General features: G+C 35.7%; 1 protein-coding gene across 7 annotated transcripts in view; it reads right to left on the reverse strand.

Moving 5' to 3' along the window:
• LOC107560367 (microtubule-associated protein 4-like) overlaps positions 1-21,686 on the reverse strand; it is a 77,584-nt gene extending 55,898 nt beyond the window's left edge. For 5 of the 7 annotated variants that reach the window (XM_016244524.1, XM_016244523.1, XM_016244521.1 and 2 more), the window contains exons 1-3: positions 21,566-21,686; positions 9,365-9,547; positions 8,621-8,677 (exon numbers count right to left, since the gene is read on the reverse strand). In XM_016244524.1, coding sequence (XP_016100010.1) covers positions 8,621-8,677; positions 9,365-9,539 — 232 coding nt within the window. In that variant the 5' untranslated portion in view covers positions 9,540-9,547; positions 21,566-21,686. The remainder of the gene's footprint in view (positions 1-8,620; positions 8,678-9,364; positions 9,548-21,565) is intronic. The other 2 variants (XM_016244527.1, XM_016244520.1) reach the window with 2 other exon arrangements.
• Between the last annotated feature and the right edge of the window lie 5,814 nt (positions 21,687-27,500).

Consider the following 27,500-nt stretch of genomic DNA (forward strand, 5'->3'; position numbering starts at 1 on the left):
AGAGGAAAAAGATAATGATGATAAGGACAAGGAAGAGGAAGATGAAGAATTACAAAAAACTAAATATAAGGAAGGTGCAGAAGTGGAAGAGGAAGGCAATGAGGAAGAGGAGGAATAACAACAATAACAAAAACAAGAAGAGGATGAATAAGATGAGGAAGAGGAGGAAGAAAATGAGGAAACGTGGGAAGAATAATGAAAACAAAAACAAGAGGGAAAAGAAAAGATGAGAAAGTAGATGAACAAAAAGAGGAAGATGATGAGAAAGAAGATGAGGATGTACATGACAAAGAAGAGGAAGATGAAGATTCACAAAAACAATCAAAAACAAGATGATGAGGAAGAGGAAGATAAGGAAGGAGGAGGAATAGCAACAATACCAAAAACAACAAGAGGAAAAGAGGAGGATGAAGACAATGACGAAGAGCAACAATAAAAACAAAAACAAGAGGAAAAATTAGATGAGGAAGAATAAGAAAGAAAAGGAGAAACAAGATAATTAGGGAGAGGAAGAGGAGGATGAAGATGAGGAAGAACAACAATAAAAACAAAAACAAGAGGAAAAAGAAGATGAGGAAGAAGAAAATGAGGTATAAAAAGAGGACAAAGATAATGAGGAAGAATAATAACAACAACAAAAACAAGATGAAGATGGTGAAGAAAAAATACCAAAAGAACATGAACATGAGGAAGAGGAAGAGGAGGAAAAAATGAAGATAGTAGATTAAACTCTTATTTCAGAAGAAAGGAATAACATTGAGGGAAACCCTGCTTTCCATGATACACTCCCTTGAATAATATAAAAACAAACAGGTTTGGACTTGAACAGAGCGAGATCTAGTGAACACGGTAAACACGGTAATGAGGAAGACGAGTGTGTGTGTGTGTGTGTGTGTGTGTGTGTCCTCAGTCTGACCCCACAGAAGCTCAGAGACGCTCCTCATCTGCCCTCCACCGCAGGAGGCCCAAAACCGCTGCTCCATCAGTGCTAACGGCTTACACGTGATTTAAACACATCACACATCTCCAAAAGACCAATCCTAAACTGACCTCAGTTCAGATTACTCAACGAAAACAACTAATGCTGAATTAAGAGCTGCGAGACGAGACGAGAAGCTGTAGAGCTTTACTCACATATTACTGCAAATACTGAACCAGATCAACAAACACTCGCACCGACTGAAATTATGTAACCGTATATTTACTTTAAACGGCTCATAACATTCATCTTTCAGCAGTGTTTTTTCAGAGAATGACCCATTTTTGACAAACATCTGCACTCATATTTAAATTAATTGGTTATCAGCTCTCTGTAAAAAAAATAATAATAAAAAAAAAATATATATATATATATATATTAGGGATGCACCGATGTATCGGCCGATTTTTCCTCACTTTACAACCATCGGCTATATAAGGAAAAAGGTCGATATAACAAACCGATGGTTTATTAATTAACTGCGTGAAGGCACTGAGCTGTATAACGTCTGTTGCATAATCCTAGCGCTGCTGTCTGCACTTTAATGCTAATCAAATAACAAAAGACAAAAGATCGCACACTATTCTTGACTAAATAACTTTTGTAACTTTCATAAGTGTAGCGGACCTCATCTGAATGATGACCAAAACTTTACTGATGTTTTATTACGTTTATTGCATCCTTTTTCACGCCAAAAAAATAAACAAAACACATTAAACTCTCTCTCTGTCGCATTATCATCAACATACAGCGAATTACACAAAATACTTATTACAACTAACAGTAAACAAATATATACAGATCTCATGCCTTTTCGGGGGGTGCTTAATAAACTGACAAGCTTTAAATCAGAAGAACTGCGAGCTTTCATTACCGATATAGCTCCGTAGACTAGAAAACCTGTCAAAATAGGAGTCCCGCCTTAGTAAAGGAGATCTCATACATATTTAAACTTACAAAAAATATTAAAATGTATACAAAAACAAATTAGAAGATCAATCATAATAAAGTCTGTTACAATAAAGCAGGATTAATATGCATTTAATTTATACAGTGAAGTGTTATTTCACATTTGTTTACTTTATTTCTATAACTGAAAACTGTTAAACCTTCCTAAAAAGCACTGTTTATTTAATATGCATCTTTGTTCTGTTGTATTTATGTAGGCCTGTTGAACGTTAAATGGATCCAATCCATGTTCATTAGAAATTATTTGATGATGCAGCAATAAAACTGCTAGTATAATTTAATGCAGGTGTTTTTGAACTTTGCTGATTTAAAACATGATCAAAATACTATCTATTTTGATGCTAAAATTTCAAATAATAGAGGAAGTGACAAATATCGGTATCGGCCAATAAATGTTTGTTAAAATTGGTATCGGTCCCAAAAAATCCTATCGGTGCATCCCTAATATATATATATATATATATATATATATATATAATACAGTATATTATTTTTTTTATATATAGCATTTTATTATACATGTATAATAATTACATATGATAAATACAATTCTAAAATGAATACTAAATATTACATATTAGAAAATATAACAAAATACTATAAAATATGCACACCACCCTTCTAAACTTTGGGGTCAGTAAGATTTTTATTTGAAAATGACAAATTTGACTAATGTTTGCACTGATATTTCAACTTAATCAGTTACCAGTTCTTTGTTAAAAAACATAGTAATAATAATAATACATTATTTACATCTACTGTGTGTATGAATAATAAAGTACTAAAGTTATATTTTATTATTTTATCTAAAAACCTAAAATAAATACGAAATACTACATATTAAAAAATAATAAAATACTGTAAAATAAAATCTATACAAACTATCATTCTTTCTTTTTTTAAAGAAATTGATACTTTTATTCAGCAAGGATGCATTAAATTGATCAAAAGTGACAGTGAAGACATTTATAATGTTAGAAAAGATTTCTATTTCAAATAAATTTCTACTCGTCAAGGAATCCTAAAATAACATGTATTACGGTTTCCATAAAATATGAAGTTTTCAACATTGATAATAATCAGACATGTTTATTGAGCAGCAAATCAGCATATTAGAATGATAATAAGCATTAGAAACTTTTATTTTTAAATCTTACTGATATTTGTATGATATGTATATATTATGCATTGTGATACCTTATTGTCAGCATTACGCTCTGCCGACAAAACATTAAAAACGTGCCTTTCTAAAACAAAACGCGTGATTGATTGTGCAGTGGGCACAGCTGGATGAGAGATGGACTCAGAGGTTCCCGTCCTCTGGAGAATCAGGGACACAACGGCTCCAGATCGAGCACATCTGCTGCGGGGCCATCCAGCCCTAAAACAGACTCAAGTAGGCCAGGCTGACCCATATAGAGCTCCCGTAGGAGCCACTGCCGCAGAGACGCCGCCCAAACACACGCGTTACTGGAGCTATGACGAGGAGTAAAAACCAACGAAAAGATTAGAATTAACATATTGACTTTCCTTTGTCTGTGAAACACAAAAAGTGCTTTTTTCTCCATACAATGAAAGTCAATGGGGTCCAATGCTATTCTTCTATTTTTAAGTGAACTATCCCTTTAATATGCAGCCATTTGTCAAATTCCCCAGAAAGTTTAACATTGTGATTGTGTTTCTCTATTAAAACAGTGATGTGGTAACATGAGCATCCCGACCAGCCATACAAGACGTTCATCCAAAATCAATACCGTAACAAATAACCAGATTTCCACAGGACAGACAGTTTAGACAGTCAGATACAGTCGATAAAAACTTTATTAACTGTGTGGACACTAGAAAAATCTACACGTACATCAGACGTAATAAAGACTACAGCAGCCAGCATGTGTGTACGTGGAGGAAGAAGCAACAGCAGCGTGTTTGAAGCCTTTCTTGGTTTCTGGTTAAACAGTCACATCGTAAGACTCAGGGTTAAATGAGATCTGCTTTAAGTGCAATTTCAATCAATCCATCTCTAAAGATGCAGCGTGTGATTTCTGAGTTGCAAAGCGTTTCAGCTGCATAGAAGTATTATTATATAATTCTATAATATTATATTCTACAATATTTTACATACAATAAAAGACCAAGGGCAGGTGGGGGAAATTAAAATAAAATAAAATAACACATTTTTGGTACTGCTAGTGTCGCAAAAAATGGCACACCTCACCTTTAAAAATGCACTTTTGCAAGCAGAGACATCCTATGAATATAATGAATGAAATAAACACATTTTCAGTCCTTTTAATAATGTGGGTCAGAAAAAGGTTTCTGGGAGTTCATTAAAACCACATAGAAGACTAGAAAAGCAGACAAATCAATCAATCATTTAAAACACATGCACTTGTTAAAAACAAAGGTACAGCTGAAAGAAAGAGCTGTGTAAAGGAAACACATCAGCTAAAAAAACAACAACTGAGTGCATCGTCAGGCCTGAAATAAACACAAACTCTTCTACTGAAAACGACATACCTGCAACAGGCTGCCAGTGTGTGTGTGTGTGTGTGTGTGATGATGAACTTTGGCAGCTGAGCTCTCAAGTAGTGAGCTTTAACATAGCCAGACACGAGTACATATGCATATGTTTGTGTGCAGGATGCATCTTACTATATAATCAAATGCAGCAATGAAAACACAACACGTCTCTTTGGGCGACTGCTGTATGACGATAAACAAAGCTGTGTGCATCAGAACTCATGACTCACTGACGGTGCATGTTTACAGGTTATCAAGTGATTATCACAAGTAATAAAGTCTCTCTAGGATATTAAGACAAAAACAGACTTAAAGCCAACATGAAATTACATTCACAAGCCACATACTTCTGCACTGTGATGCATTTTGGGCTGAAACAGGATATTCAGAGTCAGACAGTGTTATTTAACTATCGATGAGATATTATTGTTTTGTTTTTATTAATATTTTCAGTTTATTTATTCCATTTTTTAAGTTGTAGTAATTTTCTTGTGCTTTTTTATTTTATGTCTGTATAGTTTTTATGAATTTAAAATGCAGTTATTTTAGTAGATATGATTCAAACTAATTAAAATAAGAAATCTAGAAAACTAGCTGAAATAATAAAATAATATATTTTTTTAAATTTCATTTCAGCTAATGTTTATATAAAAAATAAACATTACCTGAAATAAAATATAAAAAATTTATTTCAATATTATTTTATTCTAGTAACAAAAATGTTTTTGTATTTAGGTTTTAGTTAACTATAATAACCCTCTACTCTCTATTTGCTAGTATTGCGGTCACATTTATCACATTAACTTGCATTAATTAATTCACTGACACTACAGCAGCCTAAGACTAAACAAATAGTTTATATGAAAAATTATTTTTTTATGTGCTCTGATAAAACATTCACAATAAGACTAGAAATGTGCAAAGTAAATGGGGTTAATTGTCATTTTATGTTGACTTTAACTGCTGAAATGTGCATGAGGAAGAAGAAAGGCCTGACAGTGAGACGGGTAAACAGATCGTGTGTGTGTGTGTGTGTGTGTATCCGCGGTCTGTCGTCACCAGATATATCAACTCTCACTCCGAGCTACCGTTCCCTCAAAAGATCCCGTTTCCCATGAGCCTACGGAGGGGTTTTTGGAGCGTCCCGCGGCCGCTGATGCTGCTGTAAAGTGTGGCTGAGATGACTTTGCCGACGAGGAAGAGGAAAAATGTCTTTAAATGAGAGGCTGGAGTGTGTCTGACAACCAGACAGTGTTCCAAAACCTAGTGAGCCGCCTACATAGTCAGCATTTTAAGGCATCATAGTGTGCTCTCGAATTAATGGCTGGTCTAAAAAGTCAGGTGACATGATTTTGCTGCCTTTTAAGACACTTTTATTAAGGACGAGTATTAATAAAAACTCTTTAATTAAAAATGTATAACTTTTGCTCAACCAGATACATCAACTCTCACTCCGAGCTACCGTTCCCTCAAAAGATCCCGTTTCCCATGAGCCTACGGAGGGGTTTTTGGAGCGTCCCGCGGCCGCTGATGCTGCTGTAAAGTGTGGCTGAGATGACTTTGCCGACGAGGAAGAGGAAAAATGTCTTTAAATGAGAGGCTGGAGTGTGTCTGACAACCAGACAGTGTTCCAAAACCTAGTGAGCCGCCTACATAGTCAGCATTTTAAGGCATCATAGTGTGCTCTCGAATTAATGGCTGGTCTAAAAAGTCAGGTGACATGATTTTGCTGCCTTTTAAGACACTTTTATTAAGGACGAGTATTAATAAAAACTCTTTAATTAAAAATGTATAACTTTTGCTCAATTTATCAGTCCCATATGTTTGTGTTTTGAGTATCACATTATTAGAAAAACACATTTTACCCAATATTATACCCAATTTTTGTGTCCCATGTGTTTGTGAATTGAGTATCTTATTATTAGTAAAATGCATATTTTATCCAAAATTTTACCCAACTTTTGTGTTCCATGTTTTTATGCATTTTGAGTAACACATTATCAGAAAAATGCATATTTTACCCAACACTTTACCTGATTTCTGTGTTAAAATCAGCCAGACATGTCACGGGTAGAGTTGGGTATCGAGAACCGGCTCCTATTTGGAAAATCACTCATTGCTTATTACTGAATAACTTTTGTAGCTTTAATAATAATAATAATGTTTATTTAATTCACAGTGTGAAAACCCAGCAGGTTTTTTTTTTATTCAATTATTCAATATCTGTAGCATTTACTTGAATGTTAAGAATTTATGAATTTACTTGAATGTTAAATAAATGTTATTTAGTTAAATATTGAGTTGGCAGTAGTGATTATAGCCTAAATGTGCCAGGAATAAAAAGGTAGGCTAATTTTTGTAAATATTTTAATCTGAACCGAGATTTAATAAGAACCGGATTCTACATGCAGAATCAGAATTGATAAAAGTGAAACTGTACTCAATGCTAGTCGCAATGGTTTAATAAAACTGAGCATGTCCTGTGTGAACGGCCCCTTAGAAGGCAGCAGCCTATGCAGACAGCAGCTCACTAGGGTTTGGAATCAGAGTTTTCTCCCAAGTCCTTAAGCAGGGTATAAAGCTGCAGGCTTTTGAAGGTGGTGTCAGGAATGGGTTTTCCAGAATGTTCAGCGGCGTGAGCGTGAGGAGAAGAAGAGGCATCGAGACGCAGCCGCAGCCACGAGCAGAAGATCTAGTCGTCTGAAGCGAGACACGGGGCGGAAACAGACACGACGCAGAGCAGAAACACACAGCAGACGGGAAGAGAACAACAGTGCTGGTTAGTACTTCACACCTGTCAATCATTGTCTCATCAGCCTCGTCGCATGCAGCATGCACGGCCCCGCTCACAAATAAATGAAGACGTGTTTAAAAATGTCTCTATTCCCTGGACATCTGCGTCGGCTGCAGCTCACAGATCTATATTCTCTGCCCTACTTACTTCCTGCAAGAACAGCAAAGAGAAACTTTCTATAATCATGATGAATGTTTAGAAATCCAGAGCTCATGCAGGAGCTCAATCCAGCACAACAGTGCCATCTTAAGGACAGTCAATAAAACACATCATGCATTAAAAGAGCAAAGCTGGGTGTTCATTTTTATTTTTATTAAGCATTAAATGTTGTGTCAGTAATCAATAATGAACTTGAGGCATGCTATTTGTCTGTCTTGCCCATCATGAAGCCATACAGTGAAAGCACATATTAGTAACTGATGGTCATTGTGTGAGCTGCAGTGACTCCAGACGAAGCATCTTTATTCATCAGCATGCAATGACAGTCTGACTCACCCCGTCTGAAGCATTTTGCTCTTGTGTGCTGAGAGCTGAGAATAAATGCTTACTGGCATACGTGTGTGAAAATGGATGCAAATAAATCAAACGCTAAACCTACAAGAGCAAAAAACATTGAAGCTGTGAGCTGAAATCAAGACATGGAGACGACATGCACCGTCATGTATGACAGATAACATACAGCCCAAAACAAAAAAAACAGACGTCTTTACAAGCAATTCATTACTTATCAGACTGAAAAGCCTTCACTTCACTGACTGAAACGGGTGGCGAAGACCCTAAATCTGGATTATAGTTAACGGAAACTAAAATTTTTTTTTTTAAAAAGACACATATACATACATTCTTTCACATCTGAATACAGATTGGATTCATTCGGACTGATAAACATCAGTGCATGTAAACAAGAGCAACAGATATCTAGGTAAATCGATACATTAATGAACATGCAGGACCTATTTCACAATCTCGATTCCATTTGAGTGTCTATGCACGATCACACTTTCAACTCGTGTCTGTATCAACAAATGGGAAACAATAATAATAATAATACAAAGTTTGTCAAAGTCAAATCCGGCCAACAGACATCATGTGACAGAGGACCCTAGATATCAAGATTGAGGAGGACAGTATAAAGTACTATTCAATGCACTACTAACAGGATAAACATGCAATTACAGAGTTACTAAAACCTTGGTAAATGAAGGTTTTAGTCTCCTCTACGCCCACTGAGACCAAAACAAATGATCTGAACGGAAAATGAGCATGAAAGAAAACAAGCAAACCAAGGTATGACTCAAATCACGGAGCGACACCCGAAACTAAACTGGGGCGACGAGAAAATCTGAGGCGTCTCTTACCAGCGTTTTGAGCCCCTTGGACTTCCTGCTGTCCGTTCTTGACTACTGTACCTGGATCTGCGCTCACACACACACACACACACACACACACACACACACACACACACACTCGACAATTAGAGACGTCTGAATGGGAAAATCCTCAAAATCAGATTCTTGACAAACACACAGTTTGCTCAATGCAAACAAACTCTTGGAAATCAATCAGACAGATGCCCACAAAAGATTCACACAGGCCAATATAAACCAGAGGAATTGCTTATTTCACACACAAACATTCAATGAACATCACAGGTTACTGAAACTGTTTGCAAGCATACTTCATCTCGAAAAAACGATTAATCTGTGAAGAGAGGCGCTGCACAACTTTTATTATAAAATAAGTAGATTTAAAAAAAAAGAAAGAAAAAAGAAAGAAAAACACTAAGAATCAGATCATGTAAATGTAGTTTTAAAAAAATGCAATAAAAAATTTTAAAATGCAATGCAAAAAATAAATGCAATGCAATGCAATAAAATGAGAAATAAATGCAATGCAATGCAATAAAATAAAATAAGAAAAATGCAATGCAATGCAATAAAATAAGAAATAAATGCAATGCAATGCAATGCAATAAAATAAGAATGCAATGCAATAATAAAATAAAATAAAATACTGTTTGGTATTACAGTAGACACAATAAAACTTGGGCATGCCTGATGTTTACGCTGGGTAACCTGCTAACATTAACAGATCAGACTCACCCTTCCCGTCATTGTCCAGCAGTGGGACGAAGTTCGTCTTGTCAACCGTCTCTCCGACCTGATCGTCGAAGGTCTCGGCCTCCAGCGTGGCCACAAAATCCCTCTCCACCATGTTCTCCACGTCAGGCAGAGGAACGCTGTCGGTCAGAGCGTCGGTCAAGCTCAGATCCGCCATGACTCTTACTGTGACAGAACAACAACGAAATCAGAAAACATTTAGTTTTAATAAACACAATAATCAGAACTACCTATGCTCATTAAGGTTTTGTATTTACTGCCATCTCTGTACTATAATATGCACCGCAGCAAAAACAAATGTGTGCAGGAAACGTTTACTATTATGATGATGTCATATATTATGATGCAATCTCTTGACATCAACCGTGAGATGTTGTTATTTCATAAGACACATGTGTGATCATCTAACATGTCCGTTATCAGCAGATAAAAACAAGATCGTCTTGAGGGTGAAACCAGCCCAAATGTGCTAATTTGTCCTTCTTTAACTACTTTTTTTTCAAAGCCGGTGACTCATTTGCGGCATCTCTCTGCTGATAATCATAATTTGTGTCTTCCTGTGTTGTGTAATCTCAAGACTTTGCGTCTGTGCTTTCCTTAATCACAGAGATTAAAGATGTGGCAGCGGTGTAACGCAGCAGGATTACAGCTGTGGGACACACACACGCACACACAGACAGAGTCCCGATTAAACAGAGCTATCCTGAAGCAAGGCTAAGCTGAAAATCATTTCTCCCTTATTAAAACTTAATTTTTTAATTATTAAATAATTAAATATATATTTTTTAAATCAAGTATATTATTATTTATATTATTATATTTTATTTTTTATTTAATTATATATATATATATAAATAAAATAATAAATAATAATAATACAATAAATATAAAACTACAAAATAACAACAAAATTAAAAATATTGTAAAATAAAATAAACAATTACAAAATAATATTAAAATAAAATAATACAATAAAAAACATTTTCAAAATAAAATAATAATTAAATGCAAATAATAATAAAATTCCAAATAAAATAAAATAAAACAGGCATTAATCTTGATCTCATAAATCACAGAGCTGAGTCATGTGTAGCTGTCGAATCTTGTGAGGAGGACAGAATGTTCCAGTGGAGGAAGACAGGGGCTTTCAGACAGGAAGGTGGTGTGAATATTAGGTGCATGACAGCAGCGGCAAGCACTTGTGAGCTGAACTTCTCTTCTGCACTCAAGCATGCAGTCGACTCGAGACTTTCCTGAGATCATTACGTCTGCTGCTCTACTGTGGTGAGGCAACATCATCATGAGCTGCAGCAATCAGACCTGCACTGACCGAAGCCAAACCGCCTCCCGCTGATCCTGATAAACCCACTCCTGCTGTTTAATGACACAACAACCCAGAGGTCACGATGCATTTACTATGATCATGATTAATAACCAATGTATTTATTAAGCATCGTATTGCTGTTGTCTCATGCTATATATAAAACAAAAAGGTGAACTCGAGTTGTGCTGACATTGCCTACGACATTCACGTAGCAATAAATGGAAAAATACCAATAAAAATAAAATAAAAAATAGTGAAACAAAATAAAAAACTAAAATAATGACAATAAAATCATTAAGACTAATACAAAAAAAAATAATAATAAATGCAATTAAAATAAAGAAATAATAAAACAATAAAATGAAATGAAAATAAATTCATTTAGAAAGACAAAAATTAAATAAAAAATGATATGAAAAAAAATATTACAATTGAAAAAAATTTAAATTAAGCATGAATAACAAAATAAACTACAATATTAAATTACATGTATATATAGATATACATTCATGCATACTGTACATGCATAACTAGTTTATTTATCTCATATTACTATTGCTTCATGCTTTATAAAAGCCACCCAGTCATGCATTACAGTGATTTGACAACATTTAAGGGGCATTTTAGGTATGAAACGAATCACTCTCACAGCTTATTGCTCAATTGTAAATGACCTGGATTCTACAGGATCTGAGCATCAGAGGATCAGTGAGCTGCGGTGAATCAGCAATAAACTGCTGTGCTGAGATTTTCAGCTTTAGCTACATTCACTTTCCCCCCAAAGCTATGAACATTACGACATGACACGACTGGCTCTCCTCCGCAGCCGTTCCCTCCAGAACCTGCTCAGCTACAGTAAGCTGCAGAACAGTGTTTGCCCCGAGCACTTTTCAGCAGGTCTCTGGAGTGAGACGCCACGACAAACAGAAGAACCACATCTGCATCACGCTAACTACCTGTTATGTGCTCGACACCACGTGGGTTCATTAAGATATAACAGCAGTTCAGGAAGACCGGCCCCTACCTGGATGACTTTCAACAGGTGAGTATCTGAACGACAAGCCATTCAAAAAAAGCAAATGCTTTGTCAACCTCACGAGCTCTGGTTAAAGATACCACATTCAGGAAGTGTTACGTGGGCCGTGAGCCTAATAAAACATGACGGATCACCTCGGAAGTCATCATGTTTGAACAAAGGAAGGATATTGAGGATATTTGATTTGATAAAGCCGGCCAGAACTAACACAATTCACTTTAACAGTCACTGTGGGTGTGTTTACTATAAATGTGTCTCCAAACATGAGCGAAATCTGAATTTTTTTTTTCCCCAAGTTAAAAAACAAAACAAAACAAACAAAAATGATGCTTTTAGTTTCAGTTTTAGTTAAATGTAATATCCCTGAAATGCACATTTTCTTTTCGGGTTCAGGTTAGTCAGCAGTCATAATTGGCTTTATATAAAATGCTACAAGTCTATTGTTTGACCTCATTTATGTAGTTAAGTAAACGTGTTCGTCTCTGGTCGTGTGAGGCCATTGACACAGTTAAGCCAGTGTAATCTATTACTCTACAAACAGAGCGCGCACACACACACACACACACACACACACGCACACACACACTCACTCACTCACTCACTCACTCACTCACTCACTCACTCACTCACAGGTATGCTGCTCACACACATGCCATAATCTTCTGCACACATGAGTTGAGATTGAATTGTGGGTGTGTCAGGAATCCAAACACAAACACTATCTGATCTTATTACACACACACACACACACACACACACACTTACTTTCACCCTTCAGTGACGACATGCTTGAGAATCAGGAATTAAGAGATTCCTAAAACAAATCTCACTACAGAGAGAGATATGATTCAACTTCAGGGTCATTGTAAAACCATAAAAAAAAAATAACACTAACTGAAATATGCATGTATTTTATTTTATTTCAGTTGACGTTATGAATTTTTTTAATGGTTTTACACAACATTTCTCATTTTTGTTTAGTTTCACTTGAATAATTAGAATAACTAAAACTAAAAGAAACTCACTCACTCACAGGTATGCTGCTCACACACATACCATAATCTCTTGCACACATGAGTTGAGATTGAATTGTGGGTGTGTCAGGAATCCAAACACAAACACTATCTGATCTTATTACACACACACACACACACACACACACACTTACTTTCACCCTTCAGTGACGACATGCTTGAGAATCAGGAATTAAGAGATTCCTAAAACAAATCTCACTACAGAGAGAGATATGATTCAACTTCAGGGTCATTGTAAAACCATAAAAAAAAAATAACACTAACTGAAATATGCATGTATTTTATTTTATTTCAGTTGACGTTATGAATTTTTTTAATGGTTTTACACAACATTTCTCATTTTTGTTTAGTTTCACTTGAATAATTAGAATAACTAAAACTAAAACAAATAAATACAATAAAAATAATAAAAAATGTAAACTTATTAAAAACAACACATTACTAAAACTAACTAAAATTATTATGAAAACAGGACAAATAAAATAAAATCTAATCGATATATTAAAAAAACTATAATAGTATATCAATCATAATAAAATAGCATTTTAACTTAAAAATCATAGTAGTTTGAATGATGAAGAGTATAATAACTAAACTCCAAAATCCACAAAAAAAAAGAAAAGAAAGAAAAAAGAATTTTTGATAAAAATCAGTGACTTGCTGCCACCTGCTGGCAGTTTTAGTTTCATTTTTAAAGTATCTTTTCAGTTATTTAAATCATTTAATATTTCTATATTCAAAATTGTATATTTAAAACATTAATATCATCATGAATTTATGGATTTAATTGCACTCATTCCCCTTCTGAGCCTCATTAAATGTCTGAAAGTACACAAAGCCACTTTTGTGTTCTTCTGTGCCAACTCTACAAATTAATTTTGTTAATACCGATTTCATTTGATTGGTAACTTATATTCCTTATTCTACTTGTTCTTATTCTGTCGTTTTAATTAAAAAAATAATAATAAAAAGCTTATAAAATATATATTTCTGAAAAAAGTAGTTTCCGCCCAGATAAACTTTTAAAAATACGTTTTTCAAACGTTTTATTTTAACTTATTTAAAATGTTTTAAATGCAATGTTAAAATGACGGTAATTTGAATGATAAAATCATGTTTGTTTGTTTTTTCCTGTCGTGTAATCGACTATTATTTTCAGTGTCGACTAGTAGGAGCTGTACCGTTTAGTCGACTAGACCCGCGCATCCCTAATGGAAAGCAGCCCAAAACTTGTACTACTTTCAGAGAATCCTGCGGAGCAACTTAATAAACGTTAGTTACACTCTCAACATGATTATATCTAGCTGAATAACAACACATATGACATGCATGTGCAACGAGAAAGCGCACTTACAGTGTGCGCGTGTGTGTGTGTTTACGAGCCTCCCAACATTCCACGGATGCCTGGAATTCCCTGGTGTGACACTGCAGCAGGTTCAGAGAAGGACAGGACTGTGACACAATCGCTCTCTCACACACACACACACACACACACACACACACAGCCTGCACAAAGACAGCATTCACCCGTCTCACCCTCACCTTGCTCTGGGTCATCTAATGACCCTTAACCAGCTGCAGTCAATAATCAACACATCTGTACTGTTCTCTAATGACTGTGGCCCGTTTCACACAGCGGTGAGAAAATCAAACAATAAGTCACTCAAGTCTGTTTCACTTGACACTATAGGTCAAAAGTGCCTAGAAACCCTCTTAACCATAGTAAAATATCTGTAACACACACCGCCTCAAGAGACTTGCTGCTTTTACTTTGTTACTGTACTTAAGTACATTTTTATTATTAAGTATCTGTACTTTACTGGAGTGGTTTTATTTTAACTTTTACTTCACTACATTGCAAAGCATAAGATCGTACTTTTTACTTCACTACATTTCATAAAACATATCGTTACTCCTTAAAATATATCACGTGCTCTGAGACGCAGAAGCGGTGTCTGATTCAAGAACGAACCGATTCTTTTCAATGAACCTTTTAAATCGGTTCGCAAATCGCACAAATATATTTGGATTTGGATATTCTCCAAAATGGTGCTACGGTGATGCGGAGAGACACAGAGACGACGAATTGTTGAATAAAGTCGTTATTTTTGTTTTCTTGGCGTACAAAAAGTATTCTCGTCGCTTCATAACGTTACGGTTGAACCACTGATGGCAGATGGACTATTCTGACGATGTCTTGCATACTTTTCTGGACCTTGACAGAGTAAGTTACTTGGCAGTCAATGGGACAGTCACAAGCTGTTTTTATCCAAAATATCTTAAATTGTGTTCCGAAGACAAACGAAGCTTTTACGGGTTTGGAACGACATGGGGGTAAGTGATTAAAGACAAAATTTTGATTTTGGGGTGGAGTATCCCTTTAAATATTAAATTTTGAACTAAAAAGAATGAAATGGATTTTTATTTTATTGTATTTTTTCCAGTTTAGGCATCTCCTCTGCAGATTGAGCTGATGAGATACAACGAGGGACGACTTAGTGAGAAATTATGAAATTTTGAACTAAAAAGAATTAAATTGATTTATTGTATTTTTTCAGTTTAGGCATCTCCTCTGCAGATTGAGCTGATGAGATACAACGAGGGACGAATTAGTGAGAAATTTCCCCAAGAGCAGGAATTCAATAACACACACTGACTCTGTCATGCGCTTCAGTCTCAAGAGGACATTAATATTAACTGCAACAGCTATTAGCATAATGAACAGATTTCCATACGGAAGACACGCGTGTGTGTGGTGCGTGGCGTTGGCTTTGTGTCCGCCGTCTCCTTCACGAGCTGATGACGAGCTGTCGGTGTGTTTGTGCGCAGTCAGCTCAGAGAAAGTGTCTCTCACAGAAGCGCTGGACCTGTGTCACTTCTCTCTGATGGCCGGCAGCATTGAGCCACACATGCAGACCGAGAAACACCGCAAACACTGCGGCCCGAGCACAAAACATGCAATTCAGAACAGATTTACACTTCTAAAACTCTAAAGAATGATTTTCAGAAAATACTATTCCAGCCGTTCTACTTTAAAACTCCATGTTTAATTCAGTGTGTTACTGGTTTCTTTGTAATTATTTGTGAAATTTATTAGCAATTTCTGAGTGAAAATTGTTTAAATTATTATTTTTTAAAGTTGTAAACAAAGATCACTGGAGAAAGTTACTTTAACAAATTGCATGTTTAATTCAACAAGTTACTTTTCTTCTGTTTTGTTCTTTTTTTTTCAAATGATTTTTTGAAGTTGTAAATATAATAAGATTATTATTGCAGTAGGATTTACAAGAAAATACTACTTCAGTCTTTCTACTTGATTCAATGTGTTACTTGCCATTTCTTTGTAATTCACTGTAAAATTTGGAAGTGAAAATTGTTTCTACACCAAATATTCAGTGTACCAACAATCCCCTGCATTTAAACACTCAGCTCATGCACTTTTTATTTTTTTGTACCACTCAGACTGAATCTAAATCGATGTGCTTAGCGACTCGTTTTATCTTTGGCGTCGTCTGACAGGTTCCTTTGGTAGGAAGGTGAAAGTAAAGCAAAGATCAGTGAATTATTTGATGCAACGGTAAACATACAGTTCAATCTTCAACTGAATATAACACTGATGTGGCAACTCCTCATGAACCTGCACGTTTCAAAGTTATTAAGTTTATTATCTGTTTGTAGCAGATAAACAGTAACTGCTCTTTTTACATGACTATCAGATGAGGCCTTTCTGTCTGCATGGTCAGAATAAACAGTAAAATTAGCAGGCTAACATTTAGTTTTCATTGTAAGGGTATTATTGCAAAGGGTTTTCTCAATTTAAGAGGTTTGCTGCAACCGGCCGCAGACTTTGTGGTGATGACAGACCAAATAAACAAGTTACTATTAAATTACAATTGCATTGATGTCAGTCGTGACGACAGGTCTCATTAACTTCAGTCTGAAAGCTAAATTAGGACTGGCAGCAATGATCCCTCATTTCTCTCCATTCAGTCATGTTTGCAGTTCATTACGTCAGTCTCAAATCTTTCTCTCCTCTCTGAACGGCTTGGTAATGGTGATTTTGGAGATTTCCCAGCGGATGATTGTGCGTAAAGCTCTGCGCTCGTCCCGCTGCGGGCCTTCAGAGATTACGGCTCACCAGCATCTTCATGCGCACTAATCTATCACATTTATTCAACATGACGCTGCTATGTGGCAAATACAATCCAGAACATTCAGCTGAAAGTGAACATACATGCACACAAACCAGCTGTGCACTATTATTATATTTATCAATGGAGGGAACTGGCAAGTTCTTTAAGAAAAAGTAGAGATGCATCAGTTGATTTTTAGTTTTATGCCCAAATATGCTCGAATAATTGTGCTCAAAATTGTGAATACATAAAATACAATGTATTTGTTTTGGAAAAAGAAATACAAACTAACATTAATAATCATTTATTATTAACGTTACCCAATAAATGTAAAATACGAAGTTAGTTAATGCTTTTGAAAATTGATACAAACAAATGCATAAAAAAATAATGATATATGCCCCGCTAGGGCTGCACGATAAATCGACATGGAATCGATCGCGATTCGACAGAAGCTGTGATTGTCGTGCGTATCTTTCAGTGAAGCACGGTTCTGTGATCAGCAGTAAATCTCCATCCAAAGGCCAGAGAAACTCCAAATACGCCTCGCAGAAGAAACCCAGAAAATGGCTATCGCTGCAGCTGAATAAACAGAAGATTCAACTGCTTTCATTGATTCAACGTGACTAATAAACACACGACTACGGCGAAGTATATTTATAATGCAATGCCTTTATTACTGCTTAAATACTATGAAATATGTTGCGTGCCTTATTCTGTGTAAGAAGCCACATCATCTCACAGAGGGATTTATTTCAAACACTCGACTGACGTTATATGAAGTGAGTTTGGAGTAAAAATTTTATTAAATGTGGTATTTTCACATGCTTTCAGACGGAGCAGCATTTACTACACAGAGCCGTAGTTCACTGAGAAGCTATGCAAACAGCTGTCATTATCGTGAACGATTTCTTCAATTTCAGAATCGCGCAATAAAATCGTCTGCGATTTTTTGGCGTAACTTGTCAGTGAACTACGGCTATGTGTAGTAAATGCTGCTCCATCTGAAAGCACGTGATGATGATTTACTGCTGATTACAGAACCGGCATTACTATCAAAATGCGCATGACAATCGCATTCGATTAACCGTGCAGCCCTATGCCCTGCTATTACGTGCTTCGCATATTTTGGGAAACAAAACATTAAACAAACAATATTAGCTGAAATGTATATGGTCACATCACTAGATAAAAAGTAATTAACATATTTACATGGTATCATATACAAAAAAAAATTGCTAGGAAAATTTTACAAACAAAAAACTATTTAAATTAAATTAAACGTGAAATTACACATTTAAATACAACTTTTTTTATGGTAAGTTGAGGCAAACTAAAGGACAGACCAGTCATCCAACATTCAGAAAAAAAGCTGTCACAATTACAAACACTGCTAATAACCAGTTTAAATCATCAGTTTGGTGAAACGAGCCGTATATTTCTGGGCTGTCAGAAAAACACCACTCCTCTATCACTTTACTAATACATTATTCATGAGACACTCCTTAGCTCCACCCACATTTCCATGGAAACAAAGAACCACAAACCACCACCAAAGAAGATGAAGCTATATAAAACCACAAAGACATGCAAACAAGAAACTGAGCCAAACGAACATCTATTAGGACATATACATTGAAGACTCTTCTGTCAACCAAGGCTGCATTTATTTGATCATAATTCTAGTAAAAACGGTAATGTTGTGAAAAATCATTGCAATTTAAAAAGAACCATTTGTTATTTTAATATATTATAAAATTCCTGTGATCAAAGCTGTATTGTCAGCATCATTACGCCAGTCTTCAGCATCACATGATCCTTCAGAAATCATTCTAATGTGCTATTCTTATACATTCATATCTATTATATGCATTAGACAGCAAGACACAAGAATGACCTGCACAGTTTACATAATCACACGCCGACGGATCAATCGCTCCAATTACAGACTCGCCAACAGCCATTGATTCGGTTTCTCTCTCAGAATCCGTCAGGAAGAGTGGTTTTGTGACTCAGTGATCCTTACGGACACACACACACACACACACACGTCCTCAGGCTGTTTTATTTACAGCTTCACTGGAGCAGAAGTCTCTCAGAAGACTCCTCTATCAAATCATTGAATGGCAATCTCTTCCTTGTAAACAATCTGACTCACACACACAAAAGAAGCACCTACAACTGTATCTCATGTTCTCCTTTCACTTCCTCATGACCGTTACGAGTATGACAGTTTATGAGCTATTTCAGTGTGCAGATGATAAAACTTAATGCTGAACTACCCATGAACCACACAAGGAAATTTTAGTAGATGCAATAAACCAGCAAAACTGGTTAAGTCCAGTTAGCTGACCTAAAAACTGACCGGGCTGGAAGGAATTCAAGCAAAAACATTCAAATAAGTGATTCATAAACAATGCACATGCATTCATAAAGCTCACCTGTGAAGTGTAACGTAATATTGGCCGATCTCCTGACTCATTTACATGATGAACGGCCTGCGCTCGGTTACACGACACAGGCAAAATGATACAATGAGGTCCCATTAGTTAATGCACTGACTAAGATTAAGTAACAATGAGCAATGCATTTGTTACAGCATGTATTAATCTCTGTTAACATAATAAAATTAAACTGTTCACTGTCGGATCATATTAGATTAAGTATATGTATATATTAAGATAATAGTTCACCCAAAAATTAAAATTTGCTGAAAATTCTCACTCTCTGGCCATCCGAGATGTAGATGAGTTTGTTTCTTCATCATATTTGGAAAAATGTAGCATGGATGCTCTGCAGTGAATGGGTGCCGTCAGAATGAGAGTCCAAACAGCTGATAAAAACATCACAATAATCCACACCACTCCAGTCCATCAGTTAACATCTGGAGAAGACAAAGAGCTGAGTGTTTACATGAAACTAATCCATTATTAAGACGTTTTTAACTTCAAACAGTCGCTTCCGGCTAAAATATGATTACTTGTGGATTATTGTGATGTTTTTATCAGCTGTTTGGACTCTCATTCTGACGGCACCCATTCACTGCAGAGCATCCATTGCTGAGACACTGATGCAATGCTACATTTCTCCAAATCTGATGAGGAAAAAAAACACATCTACATCTAAAATATACAAATAAGATGCCTGAGAAACATCTGTATGTCTAAAGCCTTCAGCATTTTCACTTAATCCACAATTAACAATATGATGAGCAAAAGGAAAGACAACCCATCGGACAAAGCATAAAAGAGCTTCTAAAATCACGGGTCACGGGTCTGTTCTGGTTGGGTTGCGGACAGGAGGTGAAAATGTAATACTCATTCATATGTGTATATATTTATTTATAAATACGTTTAATAATGACTCAACATCTTTCTAAATCTCAGAACATTATGACAACGCACAAATATGAAACCTACACTCTATAGATGCACTCAAAGATCAAAAATTATTACAAAACTCATTATTGAAAAAGTAAGTCTAAACTATCGAGTTGATTACCTGGATATCTAAATGTGTTGCAGAACAGTCACTGGGAGCTATAATTTATAGCATGAAACCGATCTGAATGCATTACAAGGAAGATGACACCAACAAAACAAAGGCAATAACAGTAGACACAATTGTCACGTTTTTGGCACGAACTGCACGCCATACTAATATGAAGAGCATAAGACTGAATATGTGAGCATCTATAAATGCATGTATATGTATGAATCTGGTTGTTTGTGTGTGTGTGTGTGAGAGAGTGTGCGTGCGTGTGTGTGTGTGTGTGTGTGTGCGTGTGAGAGTGCGTGTGAGTGCGTGTGTGTGTGTGAGTGTGTGTGAGAGAGTGTGTGTGTGTGTGTGCGCATGTGAGTGTGTGAGCGCGTGCGTGTGAGTGAGAGTGTGTGTGTGAGAGAGTGAGAGTGTGTGTGTGTGAGAGAGTGAGAGTGTGTGTGTGTGAGAGAGTGAGAGTGTGTGTGTGTGAGAGAGTGAGAGTGTGTGTGTGAGAGAGTGAGTGTGTGTGTGAGAGAGTGAGAGTGTGTGTGTGAGAGAGTGAGTGTGTGTGTGAGAGAGTGAGAGTGTGTGTGTGAGAGAGTGAGTGTGTGTGTGAGAGAGTGAGAGTGTTGTGTGTGTGTGTGTGTGTGTGTGTGTGTGTAATCCGCTGATGCTTGCGTCACATATAAATCCTCAGCAGGATGGATCATATATGATTCAGCTCAAACACACAACAAACTCCACAGACTGGACGAATTATGACAAATAAACTGATGGAGCGGTTCTCATCTGATGCGGTGACATCCACAGAAACGTATTGTGCTCAAATACACATCTGAATGATCCATTATAAGAAAAACCAAGGAAATACTGAATAATTAATAGTCCTGTGGTCAACATTTCACCCTGACAGGCCACACAAACACAACTTTTCTCACAAATACACACACGAATCAACTCAAAAACGACAGTTTCAGGCTTGAACTGACCTGAAACCAGCAGCAGGTCTGATCGATCATCTTAATCGATCAATCTGATCGGATTCGTGTCAAATCGCAGTGATTGTAACGGTCACTCACTTCAGCCGCGTCACTGACCCGCGCAAACCGCCACACTTTCTACCTACCGACTTCACCGCGAGGAAGACTTAACATACTTTAACGAGTTTATTCTCACCGATTCCGTTGATTTCCGAGAGTTTTCCGCGCGTGTGTCGGTGTCGCGGCCTCACGCTGATCCGCCCTGCGCTCTTCACTGACCGCACGCGCACGTCGCCGCCCTCTGACACTCTCAGCCAATCGCAGGCCAGGAAGGATAGACGGACAGCGGTGTCGTCCAATCACGACGCGGACGGGGCGTCTCCGCGACTGATGCCGCCTGTCCAACTAGCGCACTTTTGATAGACACGCGGCTCGTCCAATCAGTGAGTTCCACTCCTTATACGGGCCAATGGCGAGCCAATGAAAATCAATCAAATAAAAACCTTACTTTCACTTTATTTTATTTATTATTATTTTACTGTAATATTTTATCTGTTCAGTAATTTATCAGTTGCTGACCTCATTGCAAATGCATAAATCCTAAATGATTTTTAAAGACTGAAACGATTTATGTATATAATACAATATAATATGAAGTTTTGAGTTAAATTTGCTCTCATGAATGTGAAATATTGATTAGAAAATTACAAAACCCACCCCATTTTCATTTTTACTCAGGTACTCTGTAATATTGTTTGCATAACTAAACAATAACCAGATCACAGCATGAAGAAATCAACCTAAAAATCTGTTTTATGCTGGCTTAATGTGAGTCTCTATAAATAAAATGTGCTTATCAATGGATTTGGTGTATGATTATCTGCACAAAGATGAGAGCACAGTCTCACAAGCACAAGCTTTTTAATAACTGCAGATGTATCAGTAACGTGGTAACATTTTACATGTGTATTAGTTAACGTTAATTAATGCAATAAGCACTAACAATGAGCAATACATTCATTCAATTATTTATTCATCCATGTTAATCTAAATGAATTAAAGTAGCCTACAGCGGTTCATTGTTAGTTCATGTTAGCTCGGGTCAATTAATATGAACAGATACAACTTTGGATTTTACTGTAAGTGTTGATATTAATATGAACTGAGATGTTAGTTCGTGTTAACTAATGCAGTTCACTAATGATAGCAAATAGAGCCTCTGATTTGTACTGAGACTTTTAGACCCGATAACATTTAATTGATTTTAAAATGAATTCATTTTTAAACTTAAAATGTCATTTAAGTTAGTTTTACATCTCAAATGCAAAAGATCAGGTGGAAAGGTGCATATCGTTATTACTAATCACAATAATCATCATCATGATCAAATTAATGATTAATTAACCCCTTAACTGTCACCGTCCCACCTGTGGGACGCTTGGCGCTCTTTTTTGTTGTTGTCCTTTTTCTCTATGAGATCTTTTAGTAATCATCATAAATCATATATTATTTGAAAGCTTAGAAGCCCAAGATTTATCCTGTGAAAACCATTTTGAAACCGGACATTGCGTTACCATGGAAATGGTACTTTAAAATCTTTTGCCGGTCTCCTCCCCCTTAGTGGGCGGCGTCAAGTGTCATATTACAAAAAGTATTACGGTATTTTACAATCAAAACTTTTTATAATCTTGACAAAATACATATCATTGGAAAGGTCTGAGTCTCAGGATTCCTGGATTTTGAGATAGAAGTAATATTGACAGAGAAATCTAGACAGAAAAATGCATTAAAAAATTCAATGGCGTTTGGATGGCACCCGGTGGCTGTTTGTGGTATGACACCCTGAATAAAATCTCACGGGAACCTCCATTTTTTTCATATCAACTTCAAATTTGGAACATAACTCATTTAGACACAAGGCTTTAATTGTATACCAATTTTAGAGTAAAACCTGTTATGTAAAAGATTTTCTTTACAGTAAATTTAAAAGTCTATAACTTTTTGATACTTTAATTTTTTCTTCTTTAATAACGAGACCACTTTAGGTCTGTATTCCAAAGTGTTCATAAATTACAACAAATTAAGTTTGGATGGTGCACTTTATTGCATATTTTAACAGTTTCATGAAATGTTCCCTATAATAATAATATGCTTTATAACGATAAAAAGAGAAAAGCACCGTAATTTCAGTTGTTTTCAAAGAGGTTTATTGAAATAAATATTTTTAAACTTTGTAAAGTCAACCGTGTATAATGCTAGCACACAATCAAGACTTTCTGAAGCCTGTCCGATCTCGTCAGCTCGTTTCAACACGATTCCAGACCTGGCAGTGTTCAGTGTCACGTCCAGCTCTTGCTTCAGTCCACACATTCTGTGACAGAGCTGCAGAAGATTCGTGCAGCATGCAGATCAAATGTGCATGAGTTAAATCTGTCTTTGTTATTACCTTTATATATATATATATATATAGGCTATTATATAATAAATGATACTTACATCATTATTAACAGAGATATTCACATGTTTATTTAAAAAAGAAAGAAAGAACTCAAACATGTTTAGTTGTCCTCTACAGTATTTTTATTTTATTTTCTGCATTTCGAAGCATGCCAGGGAAATGCGATTCTGCATAGTGTCGGCTATAGGGATGCCAAGAATTCATTTCTTTACAAGACTTCCTTATGTACAGCAAAATAGGGAAGGAGAAAAATAGCAATCCAGTGTAAACGAATAACCAAAATAAATGAAAACCCAAAAGATTGAAAAGTATGTACATACGAGAATAATTTCAGTTGTTTTCAAAGAGGTTTATTGAAATAAATATTTTTAAACTTTGTCAAGTCAACCGTGTATAATGCTAGCACACAATCAAGACTTTCTGAAGTCTGTCTGATCTCGTCAGCTCGTTTCAACACGATTCCAGACCTGGCAGTGTTCAGTGTCACATGTCCAGCTCTTGCTTCAGTCCACACATTCTGTGACAGAGCTGCAGAAGATTCGTGCAGCATGCAGATCAAATGTGCATGAGTTAAATCTGTCTTTGTTATTACCTTTATATATATATATAGGCTATTATATAATAAATGATACTTACATCATTATTAACAGAGATATTCACATGTTTATTTAAAAAAGAAAGAAAGAACTCAAACATGTTTAGTTGTCCTCTACAGTATTTTTATTTTATTTTCTGCATTTCGAAGCATGCCAGGGAAATGCGATTCTGCATAGTGTCGGCTATAGGGATGCCAAGAATTCATTTCTTTACAAGACTTCCTTATGTACAGCAAAATAGGGAAGGAGAAAAATAGCAATCCAGTGTAAACGAATAACCAAAATAAATGAAAACCCAAAAGATTGAAAAGTATGTACATACGAGATGTCCTTCATGATTGGAAACTGGTAAAGCCTGTTTAATAGTTGCATGGATTTGGGTTGCGTTTGGCCGGTTTTATGTTCTCGGTGTCTAAAGTTGATGGCATAATGCCCTTGGCTTCAAATCCCTGTAAATAGATGTAAAGAGAGCAGAGATCCTCCTCTTTAGTAAGAGAGAGACGGTGTAAAGTGCACAGCGGTACACCGAACATCAGGAGAAACACACATTACACACACAAAACCCATTCAGCAGGACAGATTATCATCCAAACGTGACGTGGAGAATAACCACAGAATGAAACGCAATAATATCGTTATATAACCTCAAAGCAGGCTGAATTTCTCCGCTCACAGTCACCTGACACAGATTAAGAGCAATCCTGGATTACTAACAACCAAACAAGCTAAAAATAAATGTGTCAGAGACTATTTCATTTCTCCACCTGTGAGCAATGTGAGGGTGAATCTCACAAAAAAAAAAAAAAAAAAAATTATGTATATATATATTTTTTATTTATTTATTTTTTTTAAATTGTGGGATTCAAAAAAAAAATATGATAGTTTTTTTGTGTGACAAATTCTCTCAATTTTTTTTTACTGAGTTTCAAAACTAATTAAATATACATATCCACATTTTTATACATTAAAGCAGTATTTGTTGGCTTTAATTTTTGATGGTTTAAAAAAAATCATAATAATGAATAATGAATTACAATCTAAAGAGAATCATCATTGAGAATAATAATAAGTATAAAAATCCTAAAAATAGATTTTGTTAATAAAATTTGACCTGTATGTGTTAATGTGAGATTCACCCGAATATGATGGTGAAAAGACTCCTATACACCGAATTCATGGAGACACTAATAATAATAATATTAAAATGCATAACAAATATGAACTAGACAAACATGTGCAAACTCCTGCACTCATGAAAGTAAACGTGACGATTGTTATTTAATGCAGTAGTGTTGAACAGTGCTTTCACATCGACACGCGGTGAAATCCACCTTCCTTGCGTTCAGTTTACCAGTTTAATTCAAAATAGATATAATATTTGGTATCAACAAAACATAAATCACAATTAAAAACCTCTAAATTCAAGCCTAGAGGCAGAACGATACAATCGTGGCCATGATTCACGTACGGATGCTGATGCACAACACGTTCTCATGCTAATATGCCTTCCTTCCTCAAGAACGCTTATATTAAATATTATAGTCATTTAAATATAATAATGGTAAGTCTGATATAAAATAAATGGCTAAATATTAAAAGTGTTTATTATCGCATGCTTAAGAGCGTATATAAAGTTGATTTTTTTCATTGGTGCACACGTCAATGGAAAACCAAAACCAATTCATTTTCAAGTTCAAGAGCTCATAAATAATTATGTATATATATATTTTTTATTTATTTATTTTTTTTTAAATTGTGGGATTCAAAAAAAAAATATGATAGTTTTTTTGTGTGACAAATTCTCTCAATTTTTTTTTACTGAGTTTCAAAACGAATTAAATATACTTTCCACATTTTTATACATTAAAGCAGTATTTGTTGGCTTTAATTTTTGATGGTTTAAAAAAAATCATAATAATGAATAATGAATTACAATCTAAAGAGAATCATCATTGAGAATAATAATAAGTATAAAAATCCTAAAAATAGATTTTGTTAATAAAATTTGACCTGTATGTGTTAATGTGAGATTCACCCGAATATGATGGTGAAAAGACTCCTATACACCGAATTCATGGAGACACTAATAATAATAATATTAAAATGCATAACAAATATGAACTAGACAAACATGTGCAAACTCCTGCACTCATGAAAGTAAACGTGACGATCGTTATTTAATGCAGTAGTGTTGAACAGTGCTTTCACATCGACACGCGGTGAAATCCACCTTCCTTGCGTTCAGTTTACCAGTTTAATTCAAAATAGATATAATATTTGGTATCAACAAAACATAAATCACAATTAAAAACCTCTAAATTCAAGCCTAGAGGCAGAACGATACAATCGTGGCCATGATTCACGTACGGATGCTGATGCACAACACGTTCTCATGCTAATATGCCTTCCTTCCTCAAGAACGCTTATATTAAATATTATAGTCATTTAAATATAATGAGGTTAAAGTCTGATTTAAAATATTAAAGGTGTTTATTATCGCATGCTTAAGAGCTTATATGAAGTTTCTTTTTTCATTGGTCCACACGTCAATGGAAAACTAAAATGTCTACAATTCATTGTCAAGAGCTCAGAAATGTACCAAATAATAATGAATAACCATGTGACTGTGACTGCAGGCCGTAAACACCGCAGACGATGAGGAAAAACCAAGGAAAAACATTTGGTCCAACCCAATCTTCAATATTTGGTTTCGTTTGTGGTTTAAAGGATTCGGTATTGCTAAAGCTAATGTTTTTCTAACTATAAAAAACAAAAAGCTGGAAAACAAAGGAACCGAAGCCAAGTGGGACGTGACACGCGTTCGACTCGTTGCATATTGTTCGTCCAGTGTCAGAACACATGATATGCTTCATCAGTAACGGCACAGCTTTAAACACCTGCCAATCACCCCATCCAGCCAATCAAGTGTGCTTGGGCGGGGCCTGAGGCTCCGCCTTCTTCATCCACACACAGGTTATTATTATTATAATGATTTTCTTCTGTTAGGCCAGCTAACACTAACGAGTTCAGTCAGTTTTGGAAGCGCGGCAGACATGAAGATAAAGATCGAGAGAGTC

The sequence above is a fragment of the Sinocyclocheilus grahami genome, unplaced genomic scaffold (genome assembly GCF_001515645.1).
Source record: "Sinocyclocheilus grahami isolate Dianchi unplaced genomic scaffold, SAMN03320097.WGS_v1.1 scaffold721.1, whole genome shotgun sequence".
Taxonomy (NCBI): Eukaryota; Metazoa; Chordata; class Actinopteri; order Cypriniformes; family Cyprinidae; genus Sinocyclocheilus; species Sinocyclocheilus grahami.